Source organism: Sorex araneus, chromosome 5 (genome assembly GCF_027595985.1).
Source record: "Sorex araneus isolate mSorAra2 chromosome 5, mSorAra2.pri, whole genome shotgun sequence".
Lineage (NCBI taxonomy): Eukaryota > Metazoa > Chordata > Mammalia > Eulipotyphla > Soricidae > Sorex > Sorex araneus.
In genome coordinates, this window is record NC_073306.1 from 192,649,489 (window position 1) to 192,663,064 (window position 13,576).

At 38.2% G+C, this 13,576-nt stretch overlaps 1 protein-coding gene across 1 annotated transcript in view; it reads right to left on the reverse strand.

The window, feature by feature from the left end:
* Positions 1 to 13,576, reverse strand: part of UBA6 (ubiquitin like modifier activating enzyme 6) — a 76,288-nt gene that overhangs the window by 11,656 nt on the left and 51,056 nt on the right. Inside the window, exons 20-28 of the mRNA XM_055139718.1 lie at positions 11,843 to 11,948; positions 10,739 to 10,828; positions 10,566 to 10,646; positions 8,551 to 8,679; positions 6,001 to 6,052; positions 5,854 to 5,917; positions 4,670 to 4,739; positions 2,976 to 3,047; positions 1,356 to 1,473 (exon numbers count right to left, since the gene is read on the reverse strand). Coding sequence (XP_054995693.1) covers positions 1,356 to 1,473; positions 2,976 to 3,047; positions 4,670 to 4,739; positions 5,854 to 5,917; positions 6,001 to 6,052; positions 8,551 to 8,679; positions 10,566 to 10,646; positions 10,739 to 10,828; positions 11,843 to 11,948 — 782 coding nt within the window. The remainder of the gene's footprint in view (positions 1 to 1,355; positions 1,474 to 2,975; positions 3,048 to 4,669; positions 4,740 to 5,853; positions 5,918 to 6,000; positions 6,053 to 8,550; positions 8,680 to 10,565; positions 10,647 to 10,738; positions 10,829 to 11,842; positions 11,949 to 13,576) is intronic.

Here is a 13,576-nt window from a genome sequence, read left to right on the forward strand (position 1 = left end):
ATACATAAAAATGAAAAAAAAATCACATACATCTATTACATGGTTTATAATAAAAAAGGGTTAACACTGGCTATTATTCACAAATTGATTCATCAATACTACACTATATTTTGTCAATCTAATAAACATGTATCCTTGAGAAGTATTAGACAAATGATTCTATTTGTCTGCGATGAAATGAAAAAGCATGTTAAGCCTTTTTTAGTATAGTAATTAAATCAAGATAACTGCCATTCCTTTGCAAAACAGTTGGATAATTAGGTTATTTTCCCTAACTTTACTGACCGTCCCAAAAGCCTCCATCCCTCTCATGGAGCTCAGCAAGCTATCGCAAGTATCCTGCCCGCACGGCAGAGCCTGGCAAGCTACCTGTGGCGTACTCAATACGCCAAAAACAGTAAGGACAGTCCTCATTCTCCTGATCCCGAAAGAGCCCCCAGCACACCATCAGGCTACACTAGCATGTGACAGCAAAAAATGGAGACTTACTGGTGCCCGCTTGAGCAAATCCAACAATGGGATGACAGTGATACAGTGATTAGTGACATATGTATAAGAACCTGAGTTTGGAAACCAGTCATATAAAAAATAGTGGGCAGGTCTAGACTTAACAGGTATAGTTTCACAGAGTTAAAAACTCAGATCCCTAGTGTTTACAATGAGTAAATAAGGATGTTTGTAGGTCAGTTTGTATTCTGTCAGTAATAACAAAGAGTAAGGAGACTAAGATAAATGTTTGTACTTCTTTATCTTAAAATATCTTAACTGGATCTTAAGGACTAATTTTTTTCTTACTATGCTATCCGTAAGTTACAAAGGCACAACAACAGAGGCTGTTTAGTACTAAAGCTATCAAAGTAACAACAAAGTAAATATAAATTTCAGTCTTTAAAGGTAAAGGAAACCGGGTAAATTATAAATTTATTCAACTAAAGTAGAGTGATGATTTTTATTAATGTAATCAACTTTTAACTCTCTCTATATAACATCTATCTACATACCTAGTTCTGGAGCTCAAACCCACAAGCTCACACATGCAAAGCAAATGCTCTACCTCAATATCTCAGTTCCCAACTAGTGTCATTATTGAGGTATTTACTACTCAACCCCACATGCTTTTGTGCACAAAACTTAGTGAAAATAAAAGTACTGATTTAATTTTTTTTTTTTTGCAACACCCAGCAGTGCTGAGAACTTACTCCTAGGTTTGCACTAAGGAATTACTCCTGGTGGGGATCGGGGGACTATATGGGGTGCTGGGGATTAAACCTGGGTTGGCCGCATGCAAGTCAAGTGCACATGTCTCTGAACTAGAGCTCCAGCCCCTCACCAAGCATTTTTACATTCCTCCTTACTTGCTGTAGCTTCATTAGATGCAATGGCCTTTTCTAGTTGGAAAACAGCATTCCTCTCATCTTCACTGCTAACAGGAACATGATCTGGTTTCCTTGCAGCTTCATCTGTTTGAACAACCTTTAAATATATGCACAGACATACATTTATCAACATCCTTCACCTAAGCTTAGTTGCTATACTGGCTTTACCAATGTAGAGAAACTATCTCCTCTTTTTTTTTTTTTGCTTTTTGGGTCACACCCAGCGATGCTCAGGGGTTACTCCTGGCTCTGCACTCAGGAATTACTCCTGGCGGTGCTTGGGGGACCATATGGGATGCTGGGGATCGAACCTGGGTCGGCCGCGTGCAAGGCAAACGCCCTACCCGCTGTGCTATCGCTCCGGCCCCTATCTCCTCTATTTAATTAGGTTATTAGACTTTATGGTATGATGTATTTTACACCGTCTATTATTAACTAATATTATGTAAGCAGAGTACTTGTTTTATTATCTCTTTCCTCACGAGGACATGCAAACTCACTGGAACAGGGACAGTTATCTTGCTTACTCAATCATAATGGGTGTCAAAATTATTTACTGAAGGTATATAAAAACTTGAGTTTATAAAGATTTCTTTAAAATTTCTACAGTAAGGGTAGGAATGGAGCTCAGTGGTAGAGTGTATGCCAGCTATTAAGCTGGCTTTTAACTTAATTTTCAACTAAGAAAATTCCAATCTCTTTTACTCCAATTCCAATCGCCTTTAAGTCCTATCAGGGCTATTGCAAAATATATATATAAACCAACCCCTTATCAAACAATTTCCTATTTACACCACCCTCATGAGAAGCATCAGCTTTTTGCCTACAATCTGCTAAGAGTATTTTCTGTCTCCTTGTGTCACATAGAGTAAATCACTAGTATCACAATAGCCAGAGTTGTCCCTTTTTAAACTAAGTCAGACTGTGCTCGCTGCTTCAAGCCTTCCACTGGCATATTCTATAGAACATGCGGCTCTCGGAACCCAACGACCGCTCCTATCTGTCACTCCTGCTGAATGCTCTTCAGATAACACCCGCCTTCAAAGTTTGCAAAGGCCTTTCACTGCACTATTACTGCTGCCTGCAAATTACAGGAAGGCTCCCTCTCCCTCTCTTCCTACAGGATTCTGCTCAAATCACCTTACCAAGATAGATTTTTTTTCCCATTTCCTTTCACAGGAAATTACACCATCTCACCATTTTCTTCTTGCTTTATTCTGTTATTACTGCACAGATTCATATTACAATATATCACTATTGCTTAAAAAAAAAAAAAAGACTATCCTGAACCATTAAAATGTAACCTCAACAAGAGCAAAGCTTTTGCTCATTACAGTATTCTATAAAATTAGAATGAATCTTGAATTAGAAGCTCAATTACTGGGCTTGGTAAGACAGTACAGTTGATAAGGAGTTTGCCTTACATGTGGCTAACCCAGGTATGATCCCTGGCACCCAAAATGGTCTCTGAGCACAGAGCCAGGAGATAGCCCTGAGCACCTATTCGTGTGGCTCCCAAAGAAAAAGCCCCAAAACAAAAGTTCAAACAGGATTTTCTAAATAAATTTGTTAAGCAATTTGCTAAATTTCTAAACGTACCTTGTTGGAAGGCTTGAATTCCTCAATTTTCACTTTGGAAAGAATATTCAAAAAAGCATCTGCTGATATGTCCTGTTTTTAAAAAAAGATAAATTAATTAAAAATATTAATTTTCAATTCTAAACTTAAAGCTAAACATATACTATTAAGGAAAGCTAAAAATGTCCTCTTATCATATTAAAAGATTTAAATAATTCCATCATCTTTTTAAAATTTTTTTTTGTTCATTGTTTTTACCTTTTATTTTTTTATTTATTTATATTTTTTTAATTTTATCATCATGTGTAAAGTTACAGAGTTCTCAGGTTTATGTCTCAGTTATACCGTATTCAAACACCATCCTTTCACCAGTGCCCATATTCCACCACCAAAATCCCCGGTATACCCCCCACCCCCCACCCCAACTGTATAACTGATGAAATTCCATCATCTTAATAGACTATTTCTATGGCATGTATTTTTATTTCTACAGAAATAAAGATATCCTTCATAAAGGCTGGGGTGCAAGGTGGTGCATTAAAAAATACTTAGTGGGAAAAAATACCCCTGACATCCTAGGCATTATTCATGCAAATTAAACAGAATGAAATCAAAGGACTGTTCTGAATATTAGATAGTGTCTTGTGATAAGGGACTATTCATAAATTTACAAGTTCTCTGAACAAAGTTATTCTCAATAAGAACAAAGTGCTAAAATTTCCACCCTGAGAAGCAGGAAATAATTACTTAGTTTGAGATAAATTTAGATTTGTTTGATACTAGCAAATCCCATTCTTTAAAAAAATTTTTTTTTTCTTTTTGAGTCACACCCATCGAGGCACAGGGGTTACTCCTGGCTCATGCACTCAGGAATCGCTCCTTGTGGTGCTCAGGGGGCCATATGGGATGCTGGGAATCGAACCCGGGTGAGTTGTGTGCAAGTCCTACTCGCTGTGCTATTGCTCCAGCCCCAAATCCCATCTTTAAGAAGGAATTGAGGGAAACCTCAAGACATGTTAGTTCTGAGATCATTCACCGCCCATCACAAAATTACCCTTTTCTCGAAAAGTTTAACAGACCAAATGTCACTATTTTTATTAACACATTTATTTTGCTACACATTAATTGCCAAGAATAATTAATTAAAAAGTTTTTTAGATCAATTTAGGTTGGATCCAAAAAGTCAGCATTAAGGATTTGATTCATAATTTCCCAAACTACATGAAAGTAGAGCAATTTAAAATAATTCTTTGAAGAAAAAATAATTAATGTAGATATGTATTCTCAAATAAAACTAATTAGATACATCAGAGGATGAGGTTTAAGAAAATAGATATGAACATAAGCATTTTCAAATTTCCTGGAATCATATATCCTTACCTCACTAAGTGAAAACATCTTAACAAAGGGATACTTAAAAATTATAATCAACTTGCTCTGGCTTTTCAGAGCATTAATAGTTGAAGTAATAAGTTATATCTTAAAAATATTTTTCTAAACAAATGTTTCCTATTTAAATTTAGAAAGTAAATTTTACTTTTTTTGTGTGATAATGCTGCAGTAAGACTTTAGCTTCTGCATGTTAGAATGGGAAATGAAATGACAAAAGAACAGTTTAAGTCAAAGAATGACTGCTATAATGAGTGAATAAATTTTGACAATGCTATTAGCTAATCGGGGATGTATCACTTTCTTGGAGCTAAAGACTATCTTACCTTTGCTGTAAATGAAATGCAATAGATTGCAGCATACAACTTCGCAGCATTCAGAAGGAAACTGAAGTGCCTTTTGAAATTAAAAAATAGAACAGTTAGTGCAGTTTCAAAGAAATGTTTAATTGGCCAGTAACTACAGCTTTTACAATGTTTTAAGAAAAACAACAGCATCATCTTCCTGTTATTGGATCTTTCTTTTTTTGATAGTAAGGCAATGAAATTCTGGTCTAGGCTAAGCCAGTATGGAAAAAAGAAAATATCAAATGTTTAATCTCATAAACACTAACATCCAGGGTAGTGAGAGCAACTGCTTTAGAAAGAATAGCCAGAGTAGGAAAATTATGCAAATAAAAGAAACTAATCTTAATACAAAGGAAAATACCACACATTTGGTTTTACAGAGTTTACATCAGATTCAAACTAAGCATCCTAAGGAGCCTGCTTATAAGAAAAGTAAGTTTTATAAGAGCAACAATCAGAATTAGTTTTACTATTTTGTGCCACACCCCACAGTGCTTGGGGACTACTCCCAGCTCAGTGCTGAGGTGCTTGACCTTGGTGATGCCAGAATCAAACCTGGATCTTCTGTGTTCAAAGCATGCTATAGGCCAGTGAGTGCTACTTGGCTAAGAGAGACAACCGAGAAAAGGTGGCTGTACTATAAAGTAACCACCAGGTGACAAAATTAAACACTCATTTGTTGAAAGGAAGGTTAGTGAGTGTGCAAGTAAAATGTACACACATCTGTATATGTATGAATAGAGAAATATTAATTCTATGTAGCATATATAGGTATTTGCACTCCAAAGAGCAACTCCTCTGAAAATCCGAGATTATGTAGGGAAACAGTAGCAATCAGAGACTACTTCCTTTCTCCTTGCATATAACCGATATTTTTTAAATACTCAATTCATTAAATAAAACATGTTGTCTTGCTAGTCTATGAACAAAGTCAAAGAAGTCACTTTGCTTTCCCGATGAAAAAAATACATTATTATGTATGTAAGCAGACTGTGTAGGAGAGGGGTGGTACAAGGCTTGTTGTTTAAGACTATGTTAACATTTAACATTAATAAGGGTTGTAATACTTTATATTAATCAAAGTAGCAATGTAAGACTTTACACAGCTAGGAAACTTACAATAAAACACACACATATATGTATATGAAACTGGATATACTTACAAAGGCTCATTTATATCAAATTTTATTGGAGACGGGGGTCTTTTTGGTGATTGCCAAAACAAACCTAATTAAAGATACAGATATTATCTGGCAGTCAAAAAAAAAAAGGGCATTAATTTTTTTTCTTAAAGTCTGAGTTATACTTACTGCCATCTTTTAATCGTGTGTCCAAAGGGAAACAGTGAAGAAGCTGAAGAGCCTAAAGAATTAACAAAACAAACAACAACAACAAAAACACCACTGTATATGAGGCGAACAAAAGAAAAGCAACAAAGTCTCACAGCCACTCTTGTATTCTGTGTCCATTCTTCTCTCACTACTCCCCAGAGAATAACTTTTGCCTGTTTTTTACTTTAAGTTTTTTTGGGGAGTGGAGAGAGGTTAGGCTACACCTTGTGGTGGTCAGGGGTCTTCCCTGGGAGTACTTGGGATATTGTTTGTGGTGATTAATCATTATGGCTTTATTTTTTTGGCTTCTCGGGTTACACCCGGTGATGCTCAGGGGCTATTCCTGGCTCTGCACTCGGGAATTACTATATGGGATGCTGGAGATTAAACCCAGTTAGGTGGCATGCAAGGTGGAAAGGATCCTACCCACTGTACCATCTCTTTGGCCCCTCAAAAAAGTGTTTTTTTTTTTTAAAAAAAGAAGGTAAGAACTAGAGAAAGTTCTTTATATTTTGAAACCAAAGGTTGCTGATAATTATGCAAAAATGAACGGTAAAGGGGAAAAAAGATGCATTTACCAACTGAGGAAGCAGAGCAGATGTCAATTTTCTAAGATGCATCACTGAGAAGTGGAGAGAAAAAAAAAAGCAGTGATACGCATAATTAAAACTTAAAAGAAAAAGGAGCCAAGGAGATAGTACAGAGGGCAGGGCACTTACATTGCAAGCGCCTGACCAGGGCTCAATTCTTGGCACCCAAGACAGTCCCCCACGCCAGGGGTAATCCCTGAGCAAAGGGGCCGGAGTGAAGACTGAGCACAGCCAGGTGTGGCTCAAAGTGTCTAAAAATAACAACCCCCAAACTGAAATGAATCCCAAAACTCCAAAGGGCCAGAGCCATAGTATAGTTGGCAGGGTGCTTGCCTTGTCCATGGCTGACCTGGGCTGGATCCCTGGCATGCCATATGGTCCCTTGGTCACCAACAGGAGTGATCCCTGAGTGTAGAGCCACGAGTAAGAACTGAGCACTACCAGGTGTGGCCCAAAACAGAACAAAAACCACACAAAATAACTAACAAAACTTAAAGTGAAAAACAAACAAAAAAACCCCACAAAAACAAACAAACAAAAAAAAACAGTAAAAGCTGAAGTCAGGGCCAGAGAAGAGTATAGGGGTTACACTTGTCTTGCACGCAGCTGGCCCCGGTTCAAACACTGCACACGGTCCTGAGCACTGGACCTTCTTTGGACCACCTTAGTCGTGCTTAGACAAAATGAACATCCTCAGATCACTAATGAACTGGCGGTCCCTCAATATCTAGAGATCCCTTAGTTACTTTTTAATAGGTCAGTTTACTTATTGGCTGTGTTATCTTGGGAAAATTATAGTCATGTGTGACCAAGCAACAGAGATATGGCCTGAAAAATCCACTGTAACATTATCCCACTGCCGAGTATAATTAAAGAAACCTATACAATGGATAGTCTGGTTTACTCCACATGTCCACGCTATCTCCAAGTGAGAGCACCATTGCACACACAGACCAGATGGTCAAGATGCAATACTGTTCTTACCCTCACTTAAGTTTTTTAAAAATTTTAATCTGAGGCACCACGATTTATGACAGTGACTATGGCAGGCTTCCTGCATAAAGCATTCCGGTATCTTAGCTGCTACCAGAATGGCAGCTGACCCCCCTTCATACAGTGCATGCCCACCCTCCCACAGTGAGCGATACGCTTCCTTCCAAAGACTGTTCTCAGTCTCTGCTGCCTTGGGGCATTTATTGTTTCCTTGCTCTGTTGCTTTATATCCCACACACGAGGGAGACCATTATGTAATGATTATGTATATGCCCCTCTCTTCCTGACTAAATTCACCCAACGTGGTCTTTTCCACTGTGTACCTATATCATAGTTTTCTTACAGGGATCCATTATGCCCCATTTTATATGCTGAAAGACAAGGATTAAATAAGTGCCTAAATGGTAAGCCAACAGGTAGAATTTAACTGCATTTTAAAACACATTGACTACACATTGTAATTTGTGTTACCTGATACAGGAACATACCAACTAAGTCACCAGTGGTATGTTCCTGTGTCAAGCAGTACCATGCAAATTCAATCAGATATGTGCCTAGCACCTGTTCTCACTTTCCCCTAAAATGTAAGAAAGAATAGAAATGTCAAATCAATAAAATTTACTTGGTAATAATTAAATGAATCAAGATCAGAACTTTTTTCTTTTAATGGGGCAGAACATACTGCATGATTTTCTTTTCCACTGTGTACCTGTAGCATAGTTTTCTTATAGGGATCCCTTATGCCCCGTTTTATATGCCAAAAGATATATAAAAGACATTGGTTGGGTTCAGGCTTATTCCTGCTCCGTGCTCAGGGACTCTCCTGGGAAACCATACATGGTTCTGGGGATCAAACCTGGATCAGATGCACAGAAGGCAAGCACCTTAACTGCTGTAACTCTCCAGGCCCCAGAGTTTTTTCTTAATGTTTTAGAATGAAACTAACCTTATGGTTAAAATATTTCTCAAACTTTAATCTTGCTAATTCGACACACTGGGGCCAGTTTCGAGGTCTTCTGTTTAGTAACTTAATAACTTGAAAACATCCTTCTAAACTGTGTCCAGTTTGTATCTTCTAGAATGAGAAAAACAAACAAACCAATGAATTCCAATAAAACATAAGTACACAAACACAGTACTAACTAGTTTTTTTGAAATGCCAGCACACATATTTTATGATTTTAATTATTTTCCCCTACAGTTCTTGTCCCTGCCTTCCTCCTCCTCTTTTCTTTTTGGAATGGGAACAGGAAAGGAGAACATGTAATTTTTAAAATTTATTTATTTAATTTATTGGCTTTTTTGGGTCATACCCAGCAATGCTCAGGGGTCAGCACTGAGCACTCCGGGCTTAGCACTCAGAATTACCCCTGGTGTTGCTTGGGGGACGATGTGGGATGCCAGGGATCGAACTTGGGTCGGCCGTGTGCAAGGCAAACGCCCTACCCACTGTCCTGTTGCTCTGGCCCAGAACATGTAATTTTTAACCGTTAAGTTTCCTATCTTGCAAGTTAGACTTATGCTTTATGAGCTGTTATTATTGTTATTATTAGCTGTTATTATTCCTATAGGATACATATTGCAAAGACTTTCATAAAATATAAATTTTATAAATTTATGAATTTTATAAATCATAAATTGCATAACATTAGCACTGTAGCACTGTTGTCCCATGGTTCATCGATTTGCTCGAGCGGGCACCAGTAATGTCTCCATTATAAGACTTGTTACTGTGTTCGGCATATCAAATACACCATGGGTAGCTTGCCAGGCTCTGCTGTGTGGGTGGGATACTCTTGGTAGCTGGCTGGGCTCTCAGAGAGGGATGGAGGAATTGAACCTGGGTTGGCCACGTGCAAGGCAAATGCCCTACACAAATTTAAAAAATTATTAAAATTGATAGATAACTAAAATAATTTTAATTTAAAAACTATCCCTTTTAAACCTTCATACACTGCTGCGGGGAATATGAGCTGATTTAGCATCTAAGAAGACAGTGTGGAGACTTCTTAGTATATTAAAAGTACTTCTTAGTATATTATTCAGCAAATCCACACCCAAGTCTCCATCCAAAGAACATGAAAACATTAATTTGAATAGATAAATCCATACCAATGTTCAGGTATGGAAAGCTAAGATATGGAAACAACCTAAGTGCTCAAGCACAGATCAGTGACCAAAAAAGGGGATATATAAACATACTGGAGTAATTGTGAAAACAGCCTTAAGAAGATATCTTGTTTGCTATAGCACGAATAGAAAGAACTCTTCCAGGTCATACAGACTGAAATAAGTCAGAGGGAGAAAAAAAAATATTGGATGATTTTATTCACACTGGGATACTGAGAAGCCAAGCAAAATAAAACACTTCAACAGAAAACAAACTCTTGGACTTAAGATAGTAGACCTAACGTTAATAAAGGAGGAGGACAGGAACGAAAAGAGGTAAAGAGTCCAAAGAATTGTGGTGGAGGAATATTGCTATTTTGGTGATGGGTGAGGTAATATATTTTGAAGAATTAGGAAGATACATCCCTAAAAGATAATTGTGTGAGCTCTTACTAAGTTGGCTAAAAAGAAAGAAAACAACTTTGAAGCTGCTGTCACTTTAAGAATGGTTGGATAACCATTTATGAAAATTTCATTAGAATGCTTCTGTTCTTTCCTCAAAAAGTTGAAGCTATTTTATGTTCTGCAGTTTTACAGTTAGGATCTTATACTTGTTAACTTATTTTTGTGGGCCAAATCTGGTCAAAAATTAGTAATTTCTTGATTTAACAAATTGAAATAAGAATGCATGACCTGCTAATTTCAAGATTACCTATATACATAATATGCAAATAATATCATATTCTCTCTTTAAGAGGTAAAACAAACTATAGCAACTTGAAAATAAAGACTAAAATATATAGAAAAAAATAAAATAAAAACAAAAAAGTAAAATATACAGAATTATTTTACCTGTAACACATCTTCTGCAGATGAATAGGTTTGCCAAAATTTGTTATACAGTGAAGGCTTGTGGGAAAAGGAACTTTCAAACTGTAAGGGAAAAGAGGGCATATGATTATCAACAGAAATTAGTTTGGAGGTTAAAAATACATTAATTTTTATTGAAAAAAGACCTTTATTACCTTATCTCTTGCCCACTGAATGGTATGTTCAATAGCAGCTGGAAAGGATTTTAGAGTACAAAATGGTATTTCCTCTTCTGGGGGATCCCGCTAATGTATAAAACATAATAGAGAATTACAAAGAAGCAATGACAACTTGATTGGTTGAGTTTAAAAGCATTAAAAAGGGAAACTGAGTGAGCCGAGGAAACAGCTCAGGGGCACATAACTTGCATGTGCAAGGCCCCAAGTTCTGGCAAATGGCACTGATGGATACGGCCCCTGAGCACTGTGGGGAATAGCCCTGCCGGCCCCCTGAACTGCAGGGTCTCAGTGGCCGGATCCAGCATTGAACCATCTGGCTTGGAGTGGCCCCTGGAGTCTTTGCACACAGCTTGGAAGGCCTTTCTTACTAAGGTAAGAACATAAAGCTCAGGAGTCAGGCTGACAGCTCCAAGGGCTGGTGTGCACACCTGGCGAAAACCTGCTCTGAGTTTCATCCCCGCTGCTCTACAACGATACATGGACAAGAAAAGAACAAACCTTTAGTCTGCTCTCAATTTTGCAACTTGAGTTGATCTTTTCATTATCATAAAACCTACAATTATTTCCCAATGACAAAAAAGTTATGACTAATATAAACTATATATACATAGAACATTTTGGTCCAAACTGATTTCTTCAATAAGTCTTTTTTTTTTTCTCTTTTGGGTCACACCCAGCGATGCACAGGGTTACTCCTGGCTCATGCACTCAGCAGTCACTCCTGGCGGTGCTTGGGGGACCATATGGGATGCTGAGAATAGAAACTGGATAAACGTGTGCAACACAAACACTCTACCCGCTGTGCTGTGGCTACAGCCCCTTCATAACTTTCTGACTGGGTCACCAGTTCAAAGATTGTTAGAAAGTTTCTCGGGTAGCTCTGAAAACAACTAAAATCAAGACTTCATAAAAAACAAAAAACTTACTAGCTTGAAGTTTTTAAAATATATAGGCATGTAAGTGCAAGAATCAGTGGCACATCAAAAATGGAAAAATTAAAGGAGGTTAACTCAATTTCTTGTTGATGAAGACAAAAAATTATATGAAGCAGAATTATTGCTTTTTAAATGTCTTACTTACGTGACTGTTATAGGATTCAGTCAAGTGAGGTACAATAATTTCAGTGTGTCCCTTAGTGCCCATTGTTCCAGAATCTAGGAGGGGTCGTAAATTTGCTAAGCAGCGACTATTAGGAAAGATATAAATAACAAACATCAAGCACTGACAATAAGCAAAGGACATTCTACTACTTTTGACAAACCATTTCACACATCAATTCTTAAATGAACAGTACAGGAGACAGGAACATTGATATTGAACCATCCATACCTTTATCATCAAATTTTATTCTCTCTCATCCCTACCCTCCACCCCAGCCCCTACACACCACCACCGCCACCACCACCACCATACTGCTAGTACTACTAGTACTACCAACACCATCACCTAATTCTGGGCTTCCATTTTTTCAGTTTTCTAGACTGACTCCTAATTGGGTTACCTTTCTCTTCCTTTCTATTTCTCTTTGGTTATTTCCTTGTATGATATTCACATATATCAATAAAAATAAGTACAATCAAAGAACAGAGTGCTATAAAAAGTATAGAAGGATTTAAAGTAGATTTTAGGTGATATAAAATGCTTGAAAAAGACATTTTTGTCTTAAGCTGAAAAAATGAGGAAACTAAAAACTAAAACTAAAACCCATGTAGACTGTCAAGAATATGTAGAGTCATGGGAGTTATCATCATCATCATCATCATCATCATCATCATCATCATCATCATCATCATCATCATCATCGCACTGATGGTCGATTTTCTCAAGCGGTCTCAGTAATGTCTCCATTTGTCCTAGCCCTGAGATTTTAGAAGCCTCTCTTTACTCGTCCTTCCCAACAGTGCCGCATCAGAGACCCTTTCAGTCAGGGGAAATGAGACCCATCATTGTTACTGATTTTGGCAAATGAATACGCCATGGGGAGCCTGCCAGGCTCTCCCATGTGGACAGGAAACTCTCAGTAGCTTGCTAGGTTCTCTGAGAGGAAGAACTAGGCTATAAGATGTCGCACGGCCACATTCGATTTCAGGAGCTTCGTTTTATAATCTCTGGACATTGGCCATTGACGGGATTACATGGTGCCCGGGCAGTTTCTGGGTGTGGCTGCTTAGTTACTGGAAAATGGGGGATCTGAGTGGAAGAGGCCCAGTCCCGATCCGAGCAGGCTTGGAGATCTCAGCCCTGGGTCCCGCACACCTGGGTTCCTCTCCCAGTTCCTTCATGCGTGAGGCTTGTCCAAACGTGTGGAGAGCGGCCTTGAGCATGGCTGTGGCTGGAATCTGGAGTCTTTGGCCGGGGCTCTGCTCGGGGCGGGGAGGGAAACTCAACCCACACTCTCCACGGGGCCCGGTGAAGACAGTCAGGAGCGGGGGCAAGAGACTCTGACCAAAGCAATTACTCAGATGAAAAGCTATTTCTTACCAAGACCTTTTTGGCTACATAAGAATCTGAATAGTGCATATATAGAAACTTTTATTAACCAGCGGCTCAGATTAATGAATTTTTTTTTGGGGGGGAAGGGGATGCAGGTATCTAGCTGTGCTTAGGGCTTACTATTAGTAGTGCTTAGGGGAACATATATGGTGCCAGCAAACCCACATTTAAATGGGAGTTTTAGAACAAGATTAATTCCTGAGGCTGAAGAAAATGTGTGCAGATCCCGGGGGTGGGGAGGTGGGGGGATTGTGGATGCACCAAAAGAACTGGAAGGAAGAATGCATAGTGGAAAAAGAGGAGTCAGGGAAGAACACACAT